Source organism: Pan troglodytes, chromosome 18, assembly GCF_028858775.2.
Source record: "Pan troglodytes isolate AG18354 chromosome 18, NHGRI_mPanTro3-v2.0_pri, whole genome shotgun sequence".
NCBI lineage: Eukaryota > Metazoa > Chordata > Mammalia > Primates > Hominidae > Pan > Pan troglodytes.
In genome coordinates, this window is record NC_072416.2 from 15,408,562 (window position 1) to 15,429,890 (window position 21,329).

Genomic DNA, 21,329 nt, shown 5'->3' on the forward strand with positions numbered 1-21,329 from the left:
GTTACACATGTTATCAGACAAGATTCATTTAATTTTGCATCTAACAGCTACAGCTGATTATGCTGGCTGCTAGATATTTATAGCAACTCTTGTTGAATCTGTACTGTTAACCTGCTTAGGATATAATTAATAAAAGAGATTTAACTGTCTGACATAATAGGCAGCTTTGTATGATATAAAATATGCTTTAATGTGCTTTCAGAAAAAAAAAAACATTAAGAAAGGTATATTATCCAAGTGAAATTTGTTACACTGCTACCTTGCAGATCAATACAAAATTTCTTCACAAGAATATTTATGGATGATGACAGTGGTATTTCACTCAAATAATATATAAAGAAAGAAGGGAATGGTAAATTTTTTCTACAAACCAAATAATACATATTGAATAGAACCTACCATGGCTTTCCAATAAACTACTTAGGAACTGGGGAAAAACCATACAGAATTTGAAACACGCAGGTGACTTTCTAAATTCTGGGTTCGCGAAATGTATGTCCTCACCCGTTCTGGCATTCAAATGCGCCATTTTCCAACCTCTCATTATTTTTTTTCATTCCACATTCTGATCACTTGACCAATTACCTGATAATTGAACCCCTTTGGGATCATGCTCCTTTTCAGTGCTTCATTTAGTTGCAGAAAATAGGCCCATCAAGGAGGCAAAATGTTCTAACTCCAGGAAATGAATGTTTAGAGCAAAAACAATGAGAAAGAAGATGTAAATATTCCAGTCAGCTAAGCACAAGCTAGAAAGACACTCGCTTTGTCTATGGCATGTTGATTTGCCAGGGGATTGTGCAAACTTCTGCAGAAGGCGTTCATTAGCTCCAGAAAACCCCAAAGGGAGGCAGAGGCGGGTGCATCACCTTAGGTCGGGAGTTCGAGACCAGCCTGGCCAACATGGTGAAACCCCATCTCTACAAAAAAATACAAATATATATATATATATATAGAGAGAGAGAGAGAGAGAGAAAGAGAGAGAGAGAGAGAGCTGGGTATTGTATTAGTCCATTTTTGTGCTGCTGATAAAGACATACCTCAGACTGTGAAGGAAAAGGGGTTTAATTGGACTTACAGCTTCACGTGGCTGGGAGGCAGAAGGCGTTTCTTACATGATGGCAGCAAGAGAAAAATGAAGAAGATGCAAAAGCAGAAACCCCTGATAAAACCATCAGATCTCGTAGTATGGGGGAAACCACTCCCATAAGTCAATTATCTCTCACTGGGTCCCTCCCACAACACATGGGAATTATGGAAGTACAATTCAAGATGAGATGTGGGTGGGGACACAGAGCCAAACCATATCAGGTGTGGTGGCGGGCACCTGTAATCCCAGCTACTTGGGAGACTGAGGCAGGAGAATTGCTTGAACCAGGGGGGCGCAGGTTGCAGTGAGCAGAGATCATGCCACTGCACTCCAGCCTGGGTGACGGATCAAGACTCCGTCTCAAATAAAAAGAAAAGCAAAAACAGAAAACTCCAAGGAAGCACAGGAGGCAGGCTCTAGGACTCTTCTGCTCAGAGGGCTGGTCTGGTGTCTCTGATCAGACTGCCATAGCCGATTTGCCTAACGGCCTCTACAATCATGGTCTGCTATGAGCGACAGCATCCCCAGGTGGGAGCAGAACACAAGAGCATTCAGATCCCAAGTCATTTTGGCTCCATGGTTGCTCAGAGGTCCTCAATTTTTTTTTGAGTCATGGAGCCTGTATCAGTCACGTGCTCCAGGGAACCAACAGGAGATACACAGATATGTAAGAGGAGGCTTAGTATGGGAATGGGTTCACAGGGTCACAGGGGCCAAGAAGTCACACCATCTGCCATATGTAAGCCGGGGGTTTCATTCAATCTAAATCCAAAGGCCTGAGAATCAGAGAAACTGATGGTGTTAGTGCTAGTCTGAATCTAAAGGTCTGAGAACCAGGACTGCCGATGTCCAGGGGCAGGAGAAGGTAGACGTCTCAGCTCAAACAGGAGGCAAATTCATCTTTTCTCCATCTTTTTGTTCTATTCAAACCCTCAATGCATTGGATGATGCCTGCCCAAAATAGTGAAGGCAGATCTTCTTCACTCAGTCACCCTCACGAACACACCCAGAAATCATGTCTTCTCAGCTATCTGGGCACCTCCTAGCCCAGCCAGGCAGACACGTAAACTGAACCATCACCAGGTCCTTGAAGGATCTGATGAGAGCTGTGGACCTTCTCCCCACTGCAGTCCCCAGAGCATCATCACGACCTCAAGCATCTATGCAAACACACTGGACTTTGCAGAGCTGACAGGGCCCACTGGCTGGATGAAGCCCATCCATGGAGCTCACACCCAGGTAAAGAAACCTACGCCTAGAAATTGCCCTACTGGGGTGCAGTGGCTCATGCCTGTAATCCCAGCACTTGGGAGGCTGAGGCAGGCGGATCATCTGAGGTCAGGAGTTTGAGGCAGGTGGATCATCTGAGGTCAGGAGTTTGAGACCAGCCTGGCCAGCATGGTGAAACTCCATCTCCACTAAAATATAAAAATTAGCTGGGTGTGGAGGTGGGCACCTGTAGTCCCAGTTACTTGGGAGGGTGAGGCGAGAGAATCACTTGAACCCAGGAGGAAGGTTGCAGTGAGCAGAGATCGCGCCACTGCACTCCAGCCTGGACGACAAATTGGGACTCTGACTCAAAAAACAAAAAACAAAAAAACCCCTGCCCTATTGGACACTGTATGACTTAGTGCCCCAGAAGGAAAGTTTCATAAAAATTGTCTTTAAAGATAAGATTTTCCAGGAAAAGCTGAATTCCTCTTAGATACGGATGAGATGTTGTTTCTTTGACAACCTCTCTCTGGCTGAACCTTCAACTGAATTCTATCAACCACAAGGACTCTTAAGATCTTTCTGTTTCGGCCTGTGGTTTTGTCTTCCTATATGAACTTTTATTTTCTTTGGTCCTGACATATTTCTTCTCTACTGTGTGCTTTTGCTCATTTTAAGCCTTCTCAAATGCTTCACTGAACAAATAAATAAGGCGAGGCTCTCTGTTTTCACTTTTTGATCTAAACACTGGAACCCAGACGGAAAGATTATGCTTTTTATTTTTAACCTAATCAAAAGGCAACTGTTAACTAGTCCCTATTACTGAGCTCCTGCTACTTCTTTTCATTGAATAATCAAATATCCACACTTTTCTAGCTATGATTAAGACTTCTGGCCTTTAATTAAAGGTACAGTTTCACCATTGAGTTTATATTTTGGTCAATTAAAATAGCCACATGTTGACCATGAAAAGGTACCTCCAAAAAGTCAAAGAACAAGAGTATGTGCATATGTACACACAGGTGTGGGCTCTTATTCTGGGGCCATGGGGATCTGGGGTTCATCCTGTGAACCTAGATGGGAAGAAACCAGTTTTTTCATGAACTTCTGATATTTAGCATTTCCTTCTATTATGAAGTTAGTAGAAATTACAGAGGTATTAACAACCCCCTTGAATTTCACACCAACAGAGATCACATGGATTTTTTTTCCCATCACATCACACTTGTTGCAGATTAATTCAGGGTATGGTTTAAACTCACTGCCATTTTTTCTTTTTCTTTTTCTTTTTTTTGAGACGGAGTTTCACTCTTGTTGCCCAGGCTGGAGTGCAGTGGCGCGATCTCGGCTCACTGCAACCTCCACCTCCCGGGTTCAAGCGATTCTCCTGCCTCAGACTCCCAAGTAGCTGGGATTACAGGCACATGCCCCCACACCTGGCTAATTTTGTATTTTTAGTAGAGACGGGGTTTTACCATGTTGGTCAGGTTGGTCTTGAACTCCTGACCTCAAGTGATCCACCCGCCTCAGCCTCCCTAAGTGCTCTGATTACAGGTATGAGCCACTGTGCCTGGCCTTAAACTCAACCGCCATTTTGAAACTATGACAGTTATTAGCTCTGCTATTAGACTGTGTTATATAATAGACCAACACATGAATATTACTATATCCAATAATTTAAAAAATATTTTGATAACCGTCTTTCAATAGAATTGGTTTCCTCGAAAATCCTAGGAACTTTATTTTGTGTATTTAGAAATATTATTCTGAGATGGGATCCAGGGGCTTCAGCAACTTGATGAAGGAATCCGAGGCACAAAATGGGTTAAGACGCCGAGACTTGGAATAAAGGACTAACAGCAGCCAGTGTGGCTCCTCTGCCGGACTGCCACGTAGAAAATGCTGGCAGGGGTGGAAGGGCGATCACACACCTAATCAGAAACAACTTTTTAAGTAATATTCCCAGTTCCCTAATTAGTCATATAAGGTAAATTAGTTCCAACCACTTTTAATCAGCCTCAGCAGAAGGGCGGCATTGTCACTGATTGCCTGGATGATTTCACCGGGCTCATAATGGATGTGAAGGAGTGCAGGAGCCAGGGGGCTTGGCTGATTGCTCCCAGGTTACTGCTCAGCATTCGGCCCACACGCGACCTGCTGGAAAATCTGAGCACAGACAGCCCCGGCCCATTCCAGAGGCTGGTGATATTTCAACTATGGCATCACTCTCTAGCACGCATAGAACTCCCTTTTTATGTTTCTCTGTGTTAAACTGTAGGGTAAATTGTCTTTAAATCCTGGCATTTCTTGGAGCCTGGAGTAGACACTTAAACATAACAACTCAAGGCTAATGACACAGCTGCGGAAATAAACGTGATTTAACTGAGCCTCTTTAAAAACAAAACCAAGCAAAACAAACAGATCCTACTTTAATATGAACAAAACGGTTTCTGTTCAATGGAAATGTTCTGAGTATCTATGACATGGTAGGCGGTGCAGGAACTTATTGCTTACATGAAAGGGATGGAGGCTGTTGGCTACAAATAAGAGATAGCATGGAAGAAAAGTCCTGGTCAGTCCCTGTCCCCGAGAGATGTTCCCCAGAGAACTGCTAAGAGAAATGGCCGGTGTGCTCTCAGTGCAAATGGCGCTGAGGCAGATTCTAAACCCAGGCAACCCTCTTGGACTTCAAGCCTAAAGAAATACTTACCTGACTGTACAACAGCACGTCTGAGGATGCTCACAGCAGCACTGTTCAAATTAACTCCCACCTGGCGTTACTGCAAGATTAACCAATTATGAAATCCCCATCCACGGAACGCAATGCAGTTATTAAAAGCCTCACATGTATGTACAAATGTAAGGTTTTCTAGACAGATGGAAGGAGAAAAAGTAAATCACACAACAATGTGCACAGTATGATCACATTTGTGTTTAAGAAAAGCGTGCTGGCCAGGGCGTGGTGGCTCACACCTGTAATCCCAGCACTTTGGGAGGCCAAGATGGGTGGATCACCTGAGGTCAGGAGTTTGAGACCAGCCTAGCCAACATAACAAAACTCTCTCTACTAAAAATACAAAAATCAGCCGGTGTGGCGGCACACACATCTGTAGTCCCAGCTACTCGGGAGACTGAGGCAGGAGAATCGCTTGAACCCGGGAGGCAGAGGTTGCAGTGAGCTGAGATCGCGCCATTGCACTCCAGCCTGGGTGACAGAGTGAGACTATATCAAGGAAAGGAAAGGGAGGGCAGAAGGAAAGGAAAGGGAGAGAAGGACAGGACAGGACAGGACAGGACAGGAGGAGGAGAGGGGCGGGGCCGGGAAAGCGTGAGCACTTAGGGGGTGGTTAAAGTTTATTTTAAATATAGATTTTAAATTTACAAGGAGAATGTCTCTACATATTACTTGTAGAATTTAAAAATCTAATAAAGTAACAATAAAAAGATCCGTATCTACCCTCATTTAAATCCTACAGGAGACTAGGATGACAACAACAAAAAACACAGAGAACTTCATGTTTCAATATATCTACATGTATCTATATTCCTTATTTCTAAGTGAAGCACAGATTTCTGTCTGTTTCATTCACTAACACAGCACAAACATCTAGAATAGTGCCTCGTGCAAAGTAGACTCTCAATACAGATTTGTTAAATAAATGAATTGACTATTTATTCATGTGTTCCAGAAACCTGTACTGGGTGCCTACCATGTGCTGGCTTCTTGCTAAAGATCACGGGAAACAAACTGTGAATTATTTAACCAGCATTCACTGAATACCTTCCACGTGCCTTGCACTGGGCACTAAATGAAAGTACACACCAATACAGACACACAGACACACACACACCCACTGCCCTTTAGGAACTTGGAACTAAGCTTGGGAGAAGGCGATCTAGCAGAGGTTGGAGCAATGAGATAAGGCCTTTTCCTGGCCAGAGCCTCAATCCTGGCTTTGGTTTTCAAAATTATGCCTCCGAGGCTTTGCTTATTATGGCCTGTCTTGTACCAGAATTATGTTCATGGGTTTGTGTCTGCCCAGCTGGAGGAAAATGAGTATCAACCTTCCTGGATTGTGGAACCACAGAAAAACAAAGGGCTTTATTCTTTGCCTGAAGCCCAGCACACCAAAGCATTCTTTGTTCAATGGCTTTATTTCCCAATTCTATATATTCATTACAGAATTAGAAACCTCCCAGTGGGGGTCAGGCACGGTGGCTCATGTATGTAATCCCAGAACTTTGGGAGGCCAAGGCACAGGTGCATCACCTGAGGTCAGGAGTTTTGAGACCAGCCTGGCCAACATGGAGAAACCTCGTCTCTTCTAAAAATACAAAAATTAGCTGGGCTTGGTGGTGCATGCCTGTAATCCCAGCTACTTGGGAGGCTGAGGCAGGAGAATTGCTTGAACCCGAGAGGCGGAGGTTGCAGTGAGCTGAGATCGTACCGCTGCACTCCAGCCTGGGCAACAGAACAAGACTCTGTCTGAAAAACAAAACAAAACAAAACAAAACAAAACAAAACAAAACAAACCAAAATTCCTAGTGAGGAAGGAGTGTTGATGGTCATTTGGCCATGGCTACTGTTATCAGGACCTTGGTCTAGGCCTTGACATCTAATTGAAGGTGAACAGCTACCAAACTAGATGAATTAGAAGTTTTCAGGTCTCACTGGGGCATTTTCCTGATAGAAAAGCCTAACTCCTTTCATCAGTAATTCTACTTTACTTCCCCATAGCATTTCCCATTCTTAGACACACTCTACTGATTTGCTTCCTCTCCTCTCCAGACTTCTGCAGCCATATCTGCACAAATCCAGCCCTTCTTTACCTTGAAGTTCAGACTTTTCTCCCTAAGTGGATTATTCTGCTTTATCTATAGCAAATATCACTTTTGTGCATGCTCCCTCTCCTCCATTTGTTGGAATCATTTCTAAATTCAATTCCATTTTCATATTGAGTCTCTTTGGTCCCAATAGAAATGGTCCCCAAAATTCAAGTATCAGATGTCTGGGACCTTTTTAACTTTTGAAAATGCAGTTACTGGGCAATGGATGTGCGAAAGTTAACTTGGGGAACGACATTAAATCAGAAAAGCCTTCTGCTTTTAGTGATGAAAAGCTTCTTCATCTATAAATCCCAAAGTATCAACTTTGCAGATCCGTAAGCTCTTATCCCAAACCCCCTAGGCCAGATCTCATTTGAAATTCCAAGTTTTTCTAACTTTAGAATGGTAAGACAGGTCATAAAACACATATTAAACAATACTTCAAGCTGGGACTCGGGCAGTGCCCTGTAATGAAATCCAGTAATATTTTGTTAGCAAAACATATGAATATGCTCACTAAATATTGGGATCAATAAAGACTATAAACAGCCCTTTGTCACTTGGAAGGAAGTTTTGCCACCAGCTTAGTTTCAAACTTAAGAAAAAACTCTTGGTTTTCAGAGCTTTCTGAACTTTTGAGATGGCAGGTAAGGGGTTATGTACAAGTGCAAGACCCAAACGAAAGAAGCCATTGTAGCTCTCTTAAGCATTCTGCATAAAGACCCTTTTAAAGTATACACGTGTGGCCGTTTTCCTGAGCATCAAAGGGCTATTTTGGAAGTCCTGTAAGAAGAGGTGGTAGCGGGCGCCTGTAGTCCCAGCTACTCGGGAGGCTGAGGCAGGAGAATGGCGTGAACCCGGGAGGCGGAGCTTGCAGGGAGGCGGAGCTTGCAGGGAGCCGAGATCGCGCCACTGCACTCCAGCCTGGGCGACAGAGCAAGACTCCATCTCAAAAAAAAAAAAAAAAAAAAAAAAAAAAAGAGGTCATCCTGCGTTATTCAGTGTTGTGTAAAAAGCAAAGCAAAACCTACAAACTTAAAGCATTTCCCTTTAAATGCTGAGCATGTGTAAGTCTAAAGGAATAATGGTTCTCCTGATATACACCATTATCAGTTAAAAGGAATGTTCACAAACCACTTGCATACACACAAGATTACATTTAATACATTAAAAAGTGGCCCCGACCCGGCGTGGTGGCTCATGCCTGATAAGTCCAACACTTTGGGAGAACGAGGCGAGCAGATCACTTCCAGCCAGGAGTTCAAGACCAGCCTAGCCAACATGGTGAAACCCCGTCTCTACTAAACATACTAAAATTAGCCGGGCATGGTGGTGCACACCTGTAACTCCAGCTGCTTGAGGCTGAGGCATGAGAATTGCTTGAACCCGGGAGGTGGAGGCTGCAGTGAGCCGAGATCATGACACTGTACCCAGCCTGGGCGACAGAGTGAGGCTGTGCCTCAAAAAATAATAAAAATACATAAAAATACACAAATAAATAATAAAATAAAAAGTGTCTGTCTCACCCACCCACGTGAACAATCTGTGGTGATTTGGCATCACCGCGATTCCTGACTCTCAATTTACATGCTACCGGTAAACAATCATTTTGTTACACTTATTCACACCTAAGTACTTAACAGTAAAAAATACGACACACCATTAACACGGGAGAAAACAGTGTGCCCAGGGAAACTAAGCAGCACAGTGGCATCACTGGAATACCTGCCTCAGCTGTTCAGCAGCAACAGATGACAGCAGGCTTCCAGTCTCCACCCACAATGCTGCGTTCTGACTCAAAGGCTCCTGTGCACTGTATTTTATTTTTTCAGGTGAGAAGAAACATCAGAAGCAGTTGAGGGACCAGAAAGTGAGTCCGCCAGGGATGAGGAGGCATTCTGCTAGATGGCTTTTTAAAAATGTTCCCTCCAAGCTGGGTTCAGTGACTCAACGCCTATAATCCCAGCATTTTGGGAGGCGAGGAGGGCAATCACTTGAGGTCAGGAGTTCGACCAGCCTGGCCAACATGATGAAACCCCATCTCTACTAAAATTACAAAAATTAGCCAGGTGTGGTGGCAGGAGCCTGTAATCCCAGCTACTCAGGAGACTGAGGCAGGAGAATCACTTGAACCCGGGAGGCAGAGGTTGCAGTGAGCCGAGATCATGCCACTGCACTCCAGCCTGGGGGACAGAGTGAGACTCTGTCTCAAAAAAAAAAAAAAAAAAAAAAAAAAAAAGTTCCCTCCAGAGTCATCTGCCTTATTAACAAGGACTTTTGTCTTAGAAATCTCTTTTATTAACTGACACAATTTCTTGATCTGTTATGAATGCATGCTGTTCTAGTCCTTCAAAAGCTCACCACACATTGCTATGGTTTAAATATTTGTGTCCTCCAAAACTCATGTTGAAACGTAATCCCCAGTGTGGCAGTTCTGAGAGGTGGGGCTTTTAAGAGGTGGCTGGATCATGAGGGCCATGCCCTCATGAATGGATTAGTCCATTCATGGATTAATGAACGAATGAGTTAGTGGATTAATGGGTTATCGTGAGAGTGGGACAGGGTGCTTTTTTGTGTTTTTTTGTTTGTTTGTTTGTTTTTTTGAGACAGGGTCTTGCTCTGTCACCCAGGCTGGAGTGCAGTGGCATGATCACGGCTCACTGAAGCTTAGACTCCCAGATTCAAGCAATCCTCTCACCTCAGCCTCCCAAGTAGCTGGGACTACAGGTGTGCACCACCATGCCTGGCTAATTTTCTATTTTTTTGTATAGACGGGGTTTCACTATGTTGTCCAGGCTAGTCTCCAACTCCTGAGCTCAAGCAATCCACTTGCCTTGGCCTCCCAAAGTGCTGGGATTATAGATGTGGGCCACTGCACCTGGGCTGGTGGCTTTTTAAGAAGAGCAGAGACCCGAGTTAGCACACTCAGCCCCCTCCCCATGTGATGTTCTGTACCACTTTGAGAGTCTGCAGAGAGTCCCCACCAGCAAGAAGGCCCTCAGCTGATGTAGCCCCTTGACCTAGGACTTCTCAGCCTCCATAACTGAAAGAAATAAACTTCATTTCTTATAAACGACCCAGTTCCAGATATTCCATTATAAGCAACAGAAAACAGAAAACAGACTAAGACACACATTTTCACCATGTCATCTATGGGTACTTTTCCTGCAGCATTGCCATCATCCTCATCATCACTATTACAGGTTGAGTATCTCTTATGCAAAATGCTTGGGACGAAAGGTGTAGAGTTTTCCACTGTGGTGTCATGTCAGTGCTCAAAAAGTTTCACATTTTGAAGCATACTGGATTTTCAGATTAGGGATGCTCAATCTATCAGTGCTTCTTGAACCTCATTGTCCATACAATTCATCTGGGAATCTTGTTAAAATTCTGATTCAGATCCATTAGGTCTGGGTAGGGCAGAGATTCTACATCTCGAACAGCTCCATCTGCTGCTCTGGGCATCACCTTCTGTCTGACCAGCCAGGCTGCAAAACGAAGCGCACAAGGTTTGGAAACAGATGAACAAGAGTTCCCAGTTTACAAGCTGAGTGGCCTTGGGAAAAGCAATTCACTGTTCTGAGCCAGTTTCCCCATCAATTAAAATGGAAATAGCAATGACACCTCCTTTGCAAGACTGTAATGAGTAGATAAGATAGTAACACAGTTCCTGGCAGATAACAGACCCTGAATTCCAGTCCTTGCCATCTGCAGTAGGCTGAACGATGTCCCTCCAGAGATGTTCGACATCCTAACTCCTGGAACTTACAAATATGCTACCTTATATGGCAAAAGGGGAATCTGCAGATGGGATTATGTTAAGGATCTTGAGATGGAAACATTATCCTGGGTTATCTGGATGGACCTAATATAATCACCAGGGTCTTTACAAGAGGAAAGCAGGAGAATCAGAGTAACAGAATATGAGAGGGTGGAGCAGAGGTCAGAGAGGAGAAAAGGTGCAATGCTGCTGGCTTTGAAGGCAGAAGAAGGAGCATAAGCCAAGAAATGCAGCTGGCCTCTAGAAGCTGGAACCCCTAGAAGGAACACACCGCTGCAGGTTCTTGTTGGACTTCTGACCTCTGGGATGGTAAGGGAACCGTTTGATTCCACTAAGTTGGTGGTAATTTGTGATAGCAGGAACAGGAAACTAACATACCATCCTTTGGAATAATACTGATATGGTTTTGCTGTGGTCTCACTCAAATCTCATCTTGAAGTGTAGCTCCCACAATTCCCACATGTTGTGGAAGGGACCTGGTGGGAGGTAACTGAATTGGGGGGGGTCTTTCTCATGCTATTCTCATGACTATGAATAAGTCTCACGAGATCTGATGGTTTTGTAAAGGCGAGTTTCCCTGTACAAGTTCTCTTCTCTCGTCTGCTGCTATATAAGATGTGCCTTTCAGCTGGGCGTGGTGGTTCACGCCTGTAATCACAGGACTTTGGGAGGCTGAGGCAGGTGGATCACGAGGTCAGGAGATCGAGACCATCCTGGCCAACATGGTGAAATCCCGTCTCTACCAAAAATACAAAAATTAGCCGGGTGTGGTGGTGTGTGCCTGTAGTCCTAGCTACTCAGGAAGCTGAGGCAAGAGAATCGCTTGAACCCAGGAGGCAGAGGTTGCAGTGAGCCAAGATCATGCCACTGCACTCCAGCCTGGGCAGCAGAGTGAGACTCCATCTCAAAAAAAAAAAAAAAAGATGTGCCTTTCGCCTTCTGCCATGATTGTGAGGTCTCCCCAGCCACGTGGAACTGTGAGGCAATTATTCTTTTTATTTATAAATTACTCAGTCTCAAATTTGTCTTTATCAGCAGCATGAAAACAGACTAATACAAATACTAAAGCAGGCTTGCCTCCCTTTACAGAACAGAGGAGTTCCCAGGGCTACATCATCAACTGAAACTGAGTCACAGAATAGTTGCCCAAGTGCAGGTCAATACATGAAGAACTCTTCAAGGAAACTTTATATCAAGGGAAGAATTATTCCTGTATTAACTGTTTTTGTGTGGTTATGCCAATTTTTAATAAACAGGGATGAATGTATATGTTAGCAACAAACTGTTCTAAAGGCTCAAAGGAATCTCTTGCACCCTAAAGGTATCATCATGTTCTGATTTGTCAGCTTCACACGTAATTGCTGAAATCTAACAAGGCTCCTGGGGACAAAACCAGTGGGTCGATACCTCAGCATCGGGAGGACTGACAAGAGTAACCCTAAATTAAGAGTGAAGGATGAAAATCAATGGGTCTCAGTATTTGTACAAATGTTCACTTGCTACTTATAATGTGGCTTACCCCATAGAGGAGCTTTATAATAGAAGAAAATACCAAGATAACCCAAAAGATGCCTGCAAAACAAAAATGTGTTTCAAAACTAAATGGACTTTGTGTGAAACAAAGAAGCCTGTATCTCTTAAGGATTTTCCTATGGGCTTGGCACCAAGGACTCCTCTTCCCATCACATTTTTGTGCTTCTCTACCAAGACTCTAGTTCCACAGAAAGACCTGGTCTCTTGTCTCCAGTATTACATCCATAGCATCTAGCACTGTAACTGGCACTTAGTTTGCACACAGACATTTTTGTGGATGATAAGTACTATAATAGATATTTATAAGAAAAAGCATATTATTACTTTCATTAAAAAAACATGAAAGTTCTTTTTTTCTATTTTTTTTTCTTTTTTTGAGATGAAATCTTGCTCTATCACTCAGGCTGGAATGCAGTGGTGTAGTCTTGGCTCACTGGATTCTTCACTGCCTGGGTTCAAGCAATTCTCCTTCCTCAATCTCCCAAGTAGCTGAGATGACAGGCCCACGCCACCATGCTCCACTAATTTTTGTATTTTTAGTAGTGATAGGGTTTCACCATGTTGGTCAGGCTGGTCTCGAACTCCTGACCTCAAGTGATCTGCCCACCTCGGCCTCCCAAAATGCTGGGATTACAGATGTGAGCCACCATGCCTGGCCTTTCTCCATTTTCAACTTAAATCCACTTGGCCCAAGATATTTTCTTTTCTTTTTTCTTTCTTTTTTTTTTTTTTTTTTTTTTTGAGATGGAGTCTCACTCTGCTGCCCAGGCTGGAGTGCTGTGTGCATTCTTGCTCATTGCAACCTCCACCTCCTGGGTTCAAGCGATTCTCCTGCCTCAGCCCCCAGAGTAGCTGGGATCACAGGTGTACACCACCATGCCCGGCTAATTTTTGTATTTTAGTAGAGACGGGGTTTCACCATGTTGGCCAGGCTGGTCTCGAATTCCTGACCTCAGGTGATCCGCCCACCTTGACGTCCCAAAGTACTGGGATTTCAGCTGTCAGCCACCGTGCCTGGCCAGGGCCAAGATACTATTTATGGTAGAACTAAAAGTATGCTTTCTGATTTTATTTGCCTATTAATATATGCATTTGATAATGAAGAATGTGCTAAGTAGTCAAAGCAAATAATTACTTTCTAGTGTCTAACCCTGCCTATGAGCTAAATGAGAGGGAAACCACTTATTGCTTATTAAAAAATGGTAACTAGTTTTAAAATGCTCTGTTTAATCTCAAACCACAATATTCAAAACAGTTACAGTCCTTTCACTGGTTCAATTAAAACCCCAGAAAACAGTCCAAGTCTCCAGAACAAATTATACATTCTGCTTGAGTTGCACTGCATGTAAAATTCACGTTCAAAAGTTTGCCAAGTCACATTTATGAAGTCTTGACCAACTGGCGGGGCTGATCATAAAAACTATATATTTTAATTTATAGTGTTTAATGTATATTCAGTGTATCTTATTTAAAAAGCAACATAATTGCATGAAAAGCTTTTATTTTAAATCTGATTTTGAAATATGACTGAATACATCAACAGAATTCAGAACAAGTTGGTAAACATCTACGAGAACATGTTATATAATTCCAGTGAGCCCTATAACATTCTGTTTTTAAAGAGAAGAAACCACTGAACAGAAAAATTTGAAATCTTCTTTTCTTCTTCTTTTTTCTTAGAGACAGGGGCTCTCTCTGTTGTCTGGAGGCTGGAGTGCAGTGGTACGATCATGGCTCACTGTAGCCTCAAACTCCTGGACTCAAGTGATCCTCCCACTTTAGCCTCCTCAGTAGCTGGGACTACAGGCATGCACCACCACGCCTGGCTAATTTTTTTTTTTTTCTTTTTTGAGACTAAGCTTCCCGCTCTATCACCCAGTCTGGAGTGCAGTGGCGTGATCTCAGCTCACTGCAATCTCTGCCTCCCGAGTTCAAGCGATTCTCCTGCCTTAGCCTCCCAAGTAGCTGGGGTTACAGGCGCCTGCCACCACACCCGGCTAATTTTTATATTTTTTAGTAGAGACAGAATTTCACCATATTGGCCAGGCTGGTCTTGAATTCCTGACCTCAAGTGATCCACCTGTCCCGGCCTCCCAAAGCACATAAGCCACCGCGCCCGGCCATTCTCATGTTTTCATTATGGGTTTTGTTCTAGATAAGTGGGCTGCCAGAAAAAAGAGCCACCGTAAGGAGGAACTGATACACTCAGGCTTACTACAGGGTACCTCGGCTTCTAAAGGAGTTAGACATCATCACAGAACTCAGAGCCTCGGTTTACAAGGTACAACTAGCCCCAGACAGACACCCACACCCACTGCTGTGTTTTCTGCAATGGTCTAAGGTCCCCTGCCTCCCTGAGGGACAGGAGCACTCTCCGTTTGCTTATACCTGCTTGCTGGGCTTTATCCTTGCCTAGGAGAAAAGGACATCAGAGTAGGCAAAATAAATAGGAAGAGAGTTCTAGAAGATGTCTGTCATCGTTGAATTTCCAACATCTCACTTTTTTCAGGGGAGACTGTCCTGTTCTTTAGGGCATGTGGTTGCAGTGGAGCTGATCCCACACTCTGGTGGAAGGGGGCCATGTGAGCCAGAGGGGTATGAGCCTGGAACTTTGTTTTTTGTTTGTTTGTGTTTTGTTTTTTTGAGATGCAGTCTCACTCCTTCACCCAGGCTGGAGTGCAGTGGCACAATCTCGGCTCACTGCAACCTCCGCCTCCTGGGTTCAAGCAAGTTTCATGCCTCAGCCTCCTGAGTAACTGGGACTACATGCACCACCACGTCTGGCTAATTTTTGTATTTTTAGTAGAGACGGGGTTTCACCATGATGACCAGGCTAGTCTCGAACACCTGAGCTCAAGTGATCCGCCCACCTCAGCCTCCCAAAGTGCTGGGATTACAGGCATGAGCCACTGCACCCGGCCAGCCTGGGACTTTGGACCATCCAGAATAAGGCACTTTCTTTCTGTTCTGGTTTCTGACAAAAGGATACAAATGTAGACCTCCCAGGAGCCACTATCTAGAGAGAGCCTGAACGTAAATGAGGTCAACCCAGAGAAAGGCAGATCAGAGTGATGGAGAGACCAAGTCCTGATAACCAAGCCGACCCCCTAGATCCAGCTGTACCTGCAACCCAGGTCTGCTCCCGGACTTTACAGTCCCACTAGGCAACACGTACCTTAAAAAAAAAAAAAAAAAAGGGAATCCTGTTTTAAGTTGGATTTCTGTCACTTGCAACAAAAAAGCACCAACAAATAAGGGAGAAATAAAAGTGTAAGAAGAAAGGAAATGAGGAGAGAAGATTATATTTATGGATATAGTGTCTGGAAGCAGTTCAAGTTTGTCCCTGGAAATGCAGAAAGGTGATGTGTGGGAATCTGTTCCATTTTTCATATTAACCTCAAATCATCAGAACTGTAGCTGTGCCTAATTACTGTGATTAATCTCGCCAAACTCTAAATATAACATGAGTGTGCACTTTCTGATGTTCAATGATACTGCAACAATCATGAAGCGAAAGAATGGTCCATGACTGAGCAAAGATGCCTTTGAAGCAAAATCTTTTCTTTTCCTGCCCAAATGCAGTCATGACTGGCTGAAGGAGAAAAGGTCACAAGCGATGACCCGAGTCTTACCTGGCATGGCGTGGATGAGGTCGCCGCACAGAACGAAGAATTTGGGTTTGGGGTTCAGCTTGTTGATGGCCTGGACGGCTTGCTCAGTTAGACGGATCTCCTGTTCCCATTCGTCACCGCCATTGTCACAGTCCCCAGTGGACCAGGCCTTCATCAGCCCAAACTGTGGGTCTGCGCCCAGGATGAAGTAGAATGGGCCTTTCCATTCGCTTTCCTTTTCTTAAAAAAAGAGAGAGGGAGAAAGAAGGATAAATCTTGTAAAATCTGTCATAAAAGCAACCAGCTTCCCATGCAAAGTGGATGCACTATTTTTCCTAAATTAAGTAGGTCATTTTAATAAGCTGTGGTTCAAACATACCATTTTCCTGTCATAGTCTAGAGGATTTTGATTTATACTAATTATGCCTGGGACCTGGTGATACCCAAAGGCCAGAACTGTCCACGTGGGCTTCTGCAGCCACACCACCAAGCTGTTTGCTGACAAGCCAGACAGCCAAAAGGAAGCACGGGGCCACAAGAGAACCCAATGCAGAGGATATTCGTGCTCAATAATCGTCTTTAAATTAGAATAAAACTCCCCAAATTGAATGCTGCCAGAAGTATTATATTTAAATTACTAGGTGAAGTGCTTACACATCTTTTCTGTGAGGCTTCGTGGCACCATTTCCACCGTTTCGGGGGATGTGACAGAATTTTAATTATAAAACTTGGCGCTTGGAAGCTCTGGCTATCTGGTGGGAGGTGTGGTGCCAGAAATGAAATCTTGGAATGAGTAAGTCAATGTGGGAGAAAAAAAAAAGAAAAAAGAAAAATCGATGCTAACATTTCGAAGGCAGTAGGATGTGGGCATCCGTGAGGTGTGAGGCTGGGGGTGGGGACTCTTTTATGTTCTTGGAAAGGGATCTAGGCCACCTGAAATCATTCTGCTTGCTCTTCTGACTGACTCTCCTGGGCCAAAGCTTTGTGGGTCTTAGGGTTTCTACTCTTATCTGCCAGAACTGCCGCCGGTGCCTGCTTGGGCAGAGCTGGAATGGCCATTAATGGGCACAGAAGTGCTGTGGGTTTCACTTTTTAAAAAATTATTTGGCCACAGAATCCTTTCTATAATCAAAATCGTACATGACAGACCAATGTTGAAAAAACATTCCAAGCAAAGACGCTTGCTCTTACAGAATAGCATCTGGAACTTCCAGTGCCAGAGCCAGATCTGGTGCTGGACACGGCACAGTCTGAGGACCCCCGATCTACAGCCCCCTCATTTATCTTCTGAAGAAACTGAGGCCCGGAGAGGCGACAGAACTTGCTGAATGGCCTGCTAGCGCTTAGTGGTGGGACAGAGCTGCTCCATCACCTTGAGGCTGTTTTTTTTTTTTTTTTCATAATTTAATGTATGGCCAGGTACAGTGGTTCACGCCTATAATCCCAACACTTTGGGAGGCCAACATGGACGGATCACCTGAGGTCAAGGGTCCGAGACCAGCCTGGACAACATAGTGAAACCCCATCTCTACCAAAAATACAAAAATTAGCCAGGCGTGGTGGTGGGCACCTGTAATCCCAGCTACTCGGGAGGCTGAGGCACAAGAATCGCTTGAACCCGGAAGGCGGAGGTTGCAGTGAGCCAAGATCGCGTCACTGCACTCCAGCCTGGGTGACAGAATGAGACTCTATCTCAATAATAATAATAATAATTTAATGGACAATGCATGTTAACTGAATAAATGGCATTTCCTTTGGAAGTCATGATGATGCTGTAATTTCCAAAAAGCTCCTTGGAATCAGTTCACGTCCATGTGTTTGATTCATTTGTCTATTGAGTATCATACCGGGAGCCTTTGCTTTGCCAGGCCCTGTGAGAGGTGCTGGCAATATGAGGGTGACCAAGACAGATGAGTCCCTGCTGTCCTCGCACTCAGTGCTCGTGGGGGGAGATGAGCAAGTAAACAAGCAGGGAATAGAATCAGAGAGTATTAATGACTATGCAGATTAAGAGTGAGGCAACGGCTAGTTTAAATTAGACAGACAGGGCCAGGTGCCACGCCTGTGATTCCAGCAGTTTGGGAGGCCGAGGCGGGCAGATTACTTGAGGTCATGAATTCGAGACCAGCCTGGCCAACATGGTGAAACCTCATCTCTACTAAAAATACAAAAAATTAGCTGGATGTGGTGGTGCATCCCTATAGTCTCAGCTACTTGGGAGGCTGAGGTGAGAGGAATGCTTTAACCTGGGAGGCGGAGACTGCAGTGAGCCGAAATCATGCCACTGCACTCCAGCCTGGGTGAGAGATTCTGTCTCAAAACTAAATAAATAAATTAAATAAATAAATAAATAAATAAGATAGGAAAGGCCTCTCTGAAGTGGTGACATTTAAGCTGAGATCTAAATGGCAAGTAAGGGCCAGTGATAACCTTTTTAAATTCCATGGCCACTTTCCCACCCATCACACTGAGCTTACTATCACCTTAGAATGGACTCTGGTTTCAAGCCTCCTTTCCCTTCTTAATTCCTTTTTCAGAGTTAAAGAAAAAAAAAGTGAACAAACAAAAATACCTCTGCACACTTTACAGAACAAATTGTACATGCACATAAAGTCACCAGTCCTCAACTTACAGCACAGTGTTCAATTACAATGGGCCAGAACTCAATCTGAACAAAGGCTGCATGAAACCCTGGTGTGTGCATCTCATGGAGAAAGACAGAAATATGGCACATCCAGCAGGGACTGAGGGAGTCAACTGTCATTCACTGAGCACTGACTGTGTTGGCAGAAAGACTCTAAGATGCCCCCCAAATCCCTGCCTCCTGATATTCACATCCCTGTGCAACACCCTCCCTTTGAGTGTGGGCTGCAACTTGCTTCTAATAAACAGAATATAATGATGGCAGTCCCTTCCAAGAGTGGGCTAAAAGAAGACCATGACTTTCATCTCTTTCTCTTTCTCAGAGCCCTTGCTCTGGAGATTAAAAACTGTCATGTTGTGAACATCCCTACAGAGAGGCCAATGTGCTGAGGAACACAGGGAAACCTCTGGCCAACAGCCCATGAGAAACCAATCCTGCCAACAACCATGTGAGTCAGCTTGGAAGAGGACACTCCTCTGTTGAGCTTTCAGATGAGACCACAGCCCCAACAGATACCTTGACTGAAGCCTTATGAGACTCTGTGACAGATGAACTCAACTAAGCTGTACCCAGATTCCTCACAAAATCCTGTGACAGGATACATATTTGCTTTTTAAGCTGTGAAACTTCAGGGTAATTTGTTACACAGTAATAGATCCCTACAAATGAGGCATTAGGGATAAATGGTCAAGAAGTAGACAACAAGATTTCCTGAAGATCTGATCATTGTGTCATGAAAAAAAAAAACTGAGACTCTGCTTTGTGTCTTTATGTTATTAATCATTTATTTTACTTGCATAATAACCTTTTTACACCAATGAATGCTTCTAGCTGTGTTTCTACTTTTGAGGCTGTTTGCAGAGCCATTTAAGCTGGATGAATTAATCAGAACCAGATAAGGGAGGTGATCACAGGCACCCCAAGGAAGCAGCATAAATCAACCTTCTACAACAGAGTTTATGAACAGCTCCCTATAGCAAACGTTTTAACAAATCGTTTCCTATGACAAATAGTCAGAATTTCAAAAAGTCAATAGTCCTTGGAGCTATTAAAATAAATCTTTCATTATTACTTGTTTACTTACTAAAAACTTAGAATCTCAATTTTATGATGACAAGGTACAAAATAAACAGATTTGACCTAAAATAAACGACAGCTCACATATCAGTATTCAATCTCCCTTACTTATCTAATGAGGTAATTTGTTTACTCAGGAATCTTCATTCTCCAAAGGAACTGGATGCTCTTAAGGTTCCTGCTACAGAAGCTGGTGGTCTTTGGTCTCATCGTAATTTCTTTTTATCAAGACTGAATTAAAGATATTTGGAGCTTACAATGCTTAATTCTAGAAGGAGGAATCTTTTTTAAATGTATACCTCTCCATCCCTTAAAAGGGCAGCTTTTTACATTATGAAAGTGAATTGTGTTTTTTAAATTTATTTTTACAGATGGGGTCTGGCTTTGTCACCGAAGCTAGAGTACAGTGGCACAGTCATGGCTCCCTGCAGCCTTGTTCTCCCATGCTCAAGCGATCCTCCTGCCTCAGCCTCCCAAAATGCTGGGATTACAGGCATGAGCCACCACACCCAGACAAAAGTGAATTCTTTTTTTTTTTTTTTTGAGACAAAGTTTCCCTCTGTCACCTAGGCTCCCGTGCAATGCTGCAATCTCTGCTTACTGCAATCTCTGCCTCCCAAGCTCAAGTGATTCTCATGCCTCAGCCTCCCGAGTAGCTGCGATTACAGGCATGCAGCACCACACCTGATTAATTTCTGTAGTTTCAGTAGAGATGGGGTTTCGCCATGTTGGCCAGGCTGGTCTCAAGCTCCTGGCCTCAAATGATCTGCCCGCCTTGGCCTTGGACTCCCAAAGTACTGGGATTATAGGCATGAGCCACCACACTCAGATGAAAGTGACCTCTTAATACTTGCATTAAAATTATTTCACCAAAGCCCAGAGTTACCCCCAGGGTACAGTCCCCAGGCACAGTCCAGCTTTTCTGGAAACCCTCTGGAAGCGCTCTTTTAGCAACTTGAGCCATGGAAGTATGGATAAACTGAGGTCCACTCCTGAAGCACTCTGAGTATGACAGTATTTGTCATTACTGGAAAAAAAAACAAACCAAAAGACACTCAGGGGTCCAGTTTTTTCCCCCTACCTTTCCTAGCTTAAATATGAGATTACTCGGTCAAACAGTACATGCCTGACAATGCTAATTAACGAGGAGAACTAGCCTGGCAATGAGGCTGATGAAGAGGGACAAGGTGAGGGTTACCTGACAGCAGAAAGCAGCAGGTTGCTCATGGCACAGAGATGGCAGGGCTGGGCCACAGCCTTATTCCTCCAAGTGTGACATCAGCATCGCCTGGGAGCACATTCACAATGCAGAATCTCTGGCCCCAGCCCAGATCCACTGGGTGAGGATCTGCATTTTACTGAACCCCCGGGTGACCTATGTGCACATCCAAATTTGGGAAGCACCAGCCTACATACAACTAACCAAGGAACTTGAGTGGCCTGCAACTTACATGCGTTGGAGGAGAAACAGAAGCACAGTGACTTTCGTTTCCTTAAACTAAAATAACACTTCAGAGGGGCTTTGTTCAGGTTGTTAGTGGTGGTATATTTTTT

The 21,329-nt window shown here is 44.0% G+C and overlaps 1 protein-coding gene across 2 annotated transcripts in view; it reads right to left on the reverse strand.

Moving 5' to 3' along the window:
• The window catches only part of CPPED1 (calcineurin like phosphoesterase domain containing 1), a 142,161-nt gene that overhangs the window by 103,358 nt on the left and 17,474 nt on the right, over positions 1 to 21,329 (reverse strand). For both annotated transcript variants that reach the window (XM_523300.7, XM_003314973.6), the window contains exon 2: positions 16,076 to 16,294. In XM_523300.7, the coding sequence (XP_523300.2) occupies positions 16,076 to 16,294 (219 nt within the window). The remainder of the gene's footprint in view (positions 1 to 16,075; positions 16,295 to 21,329) is intronic.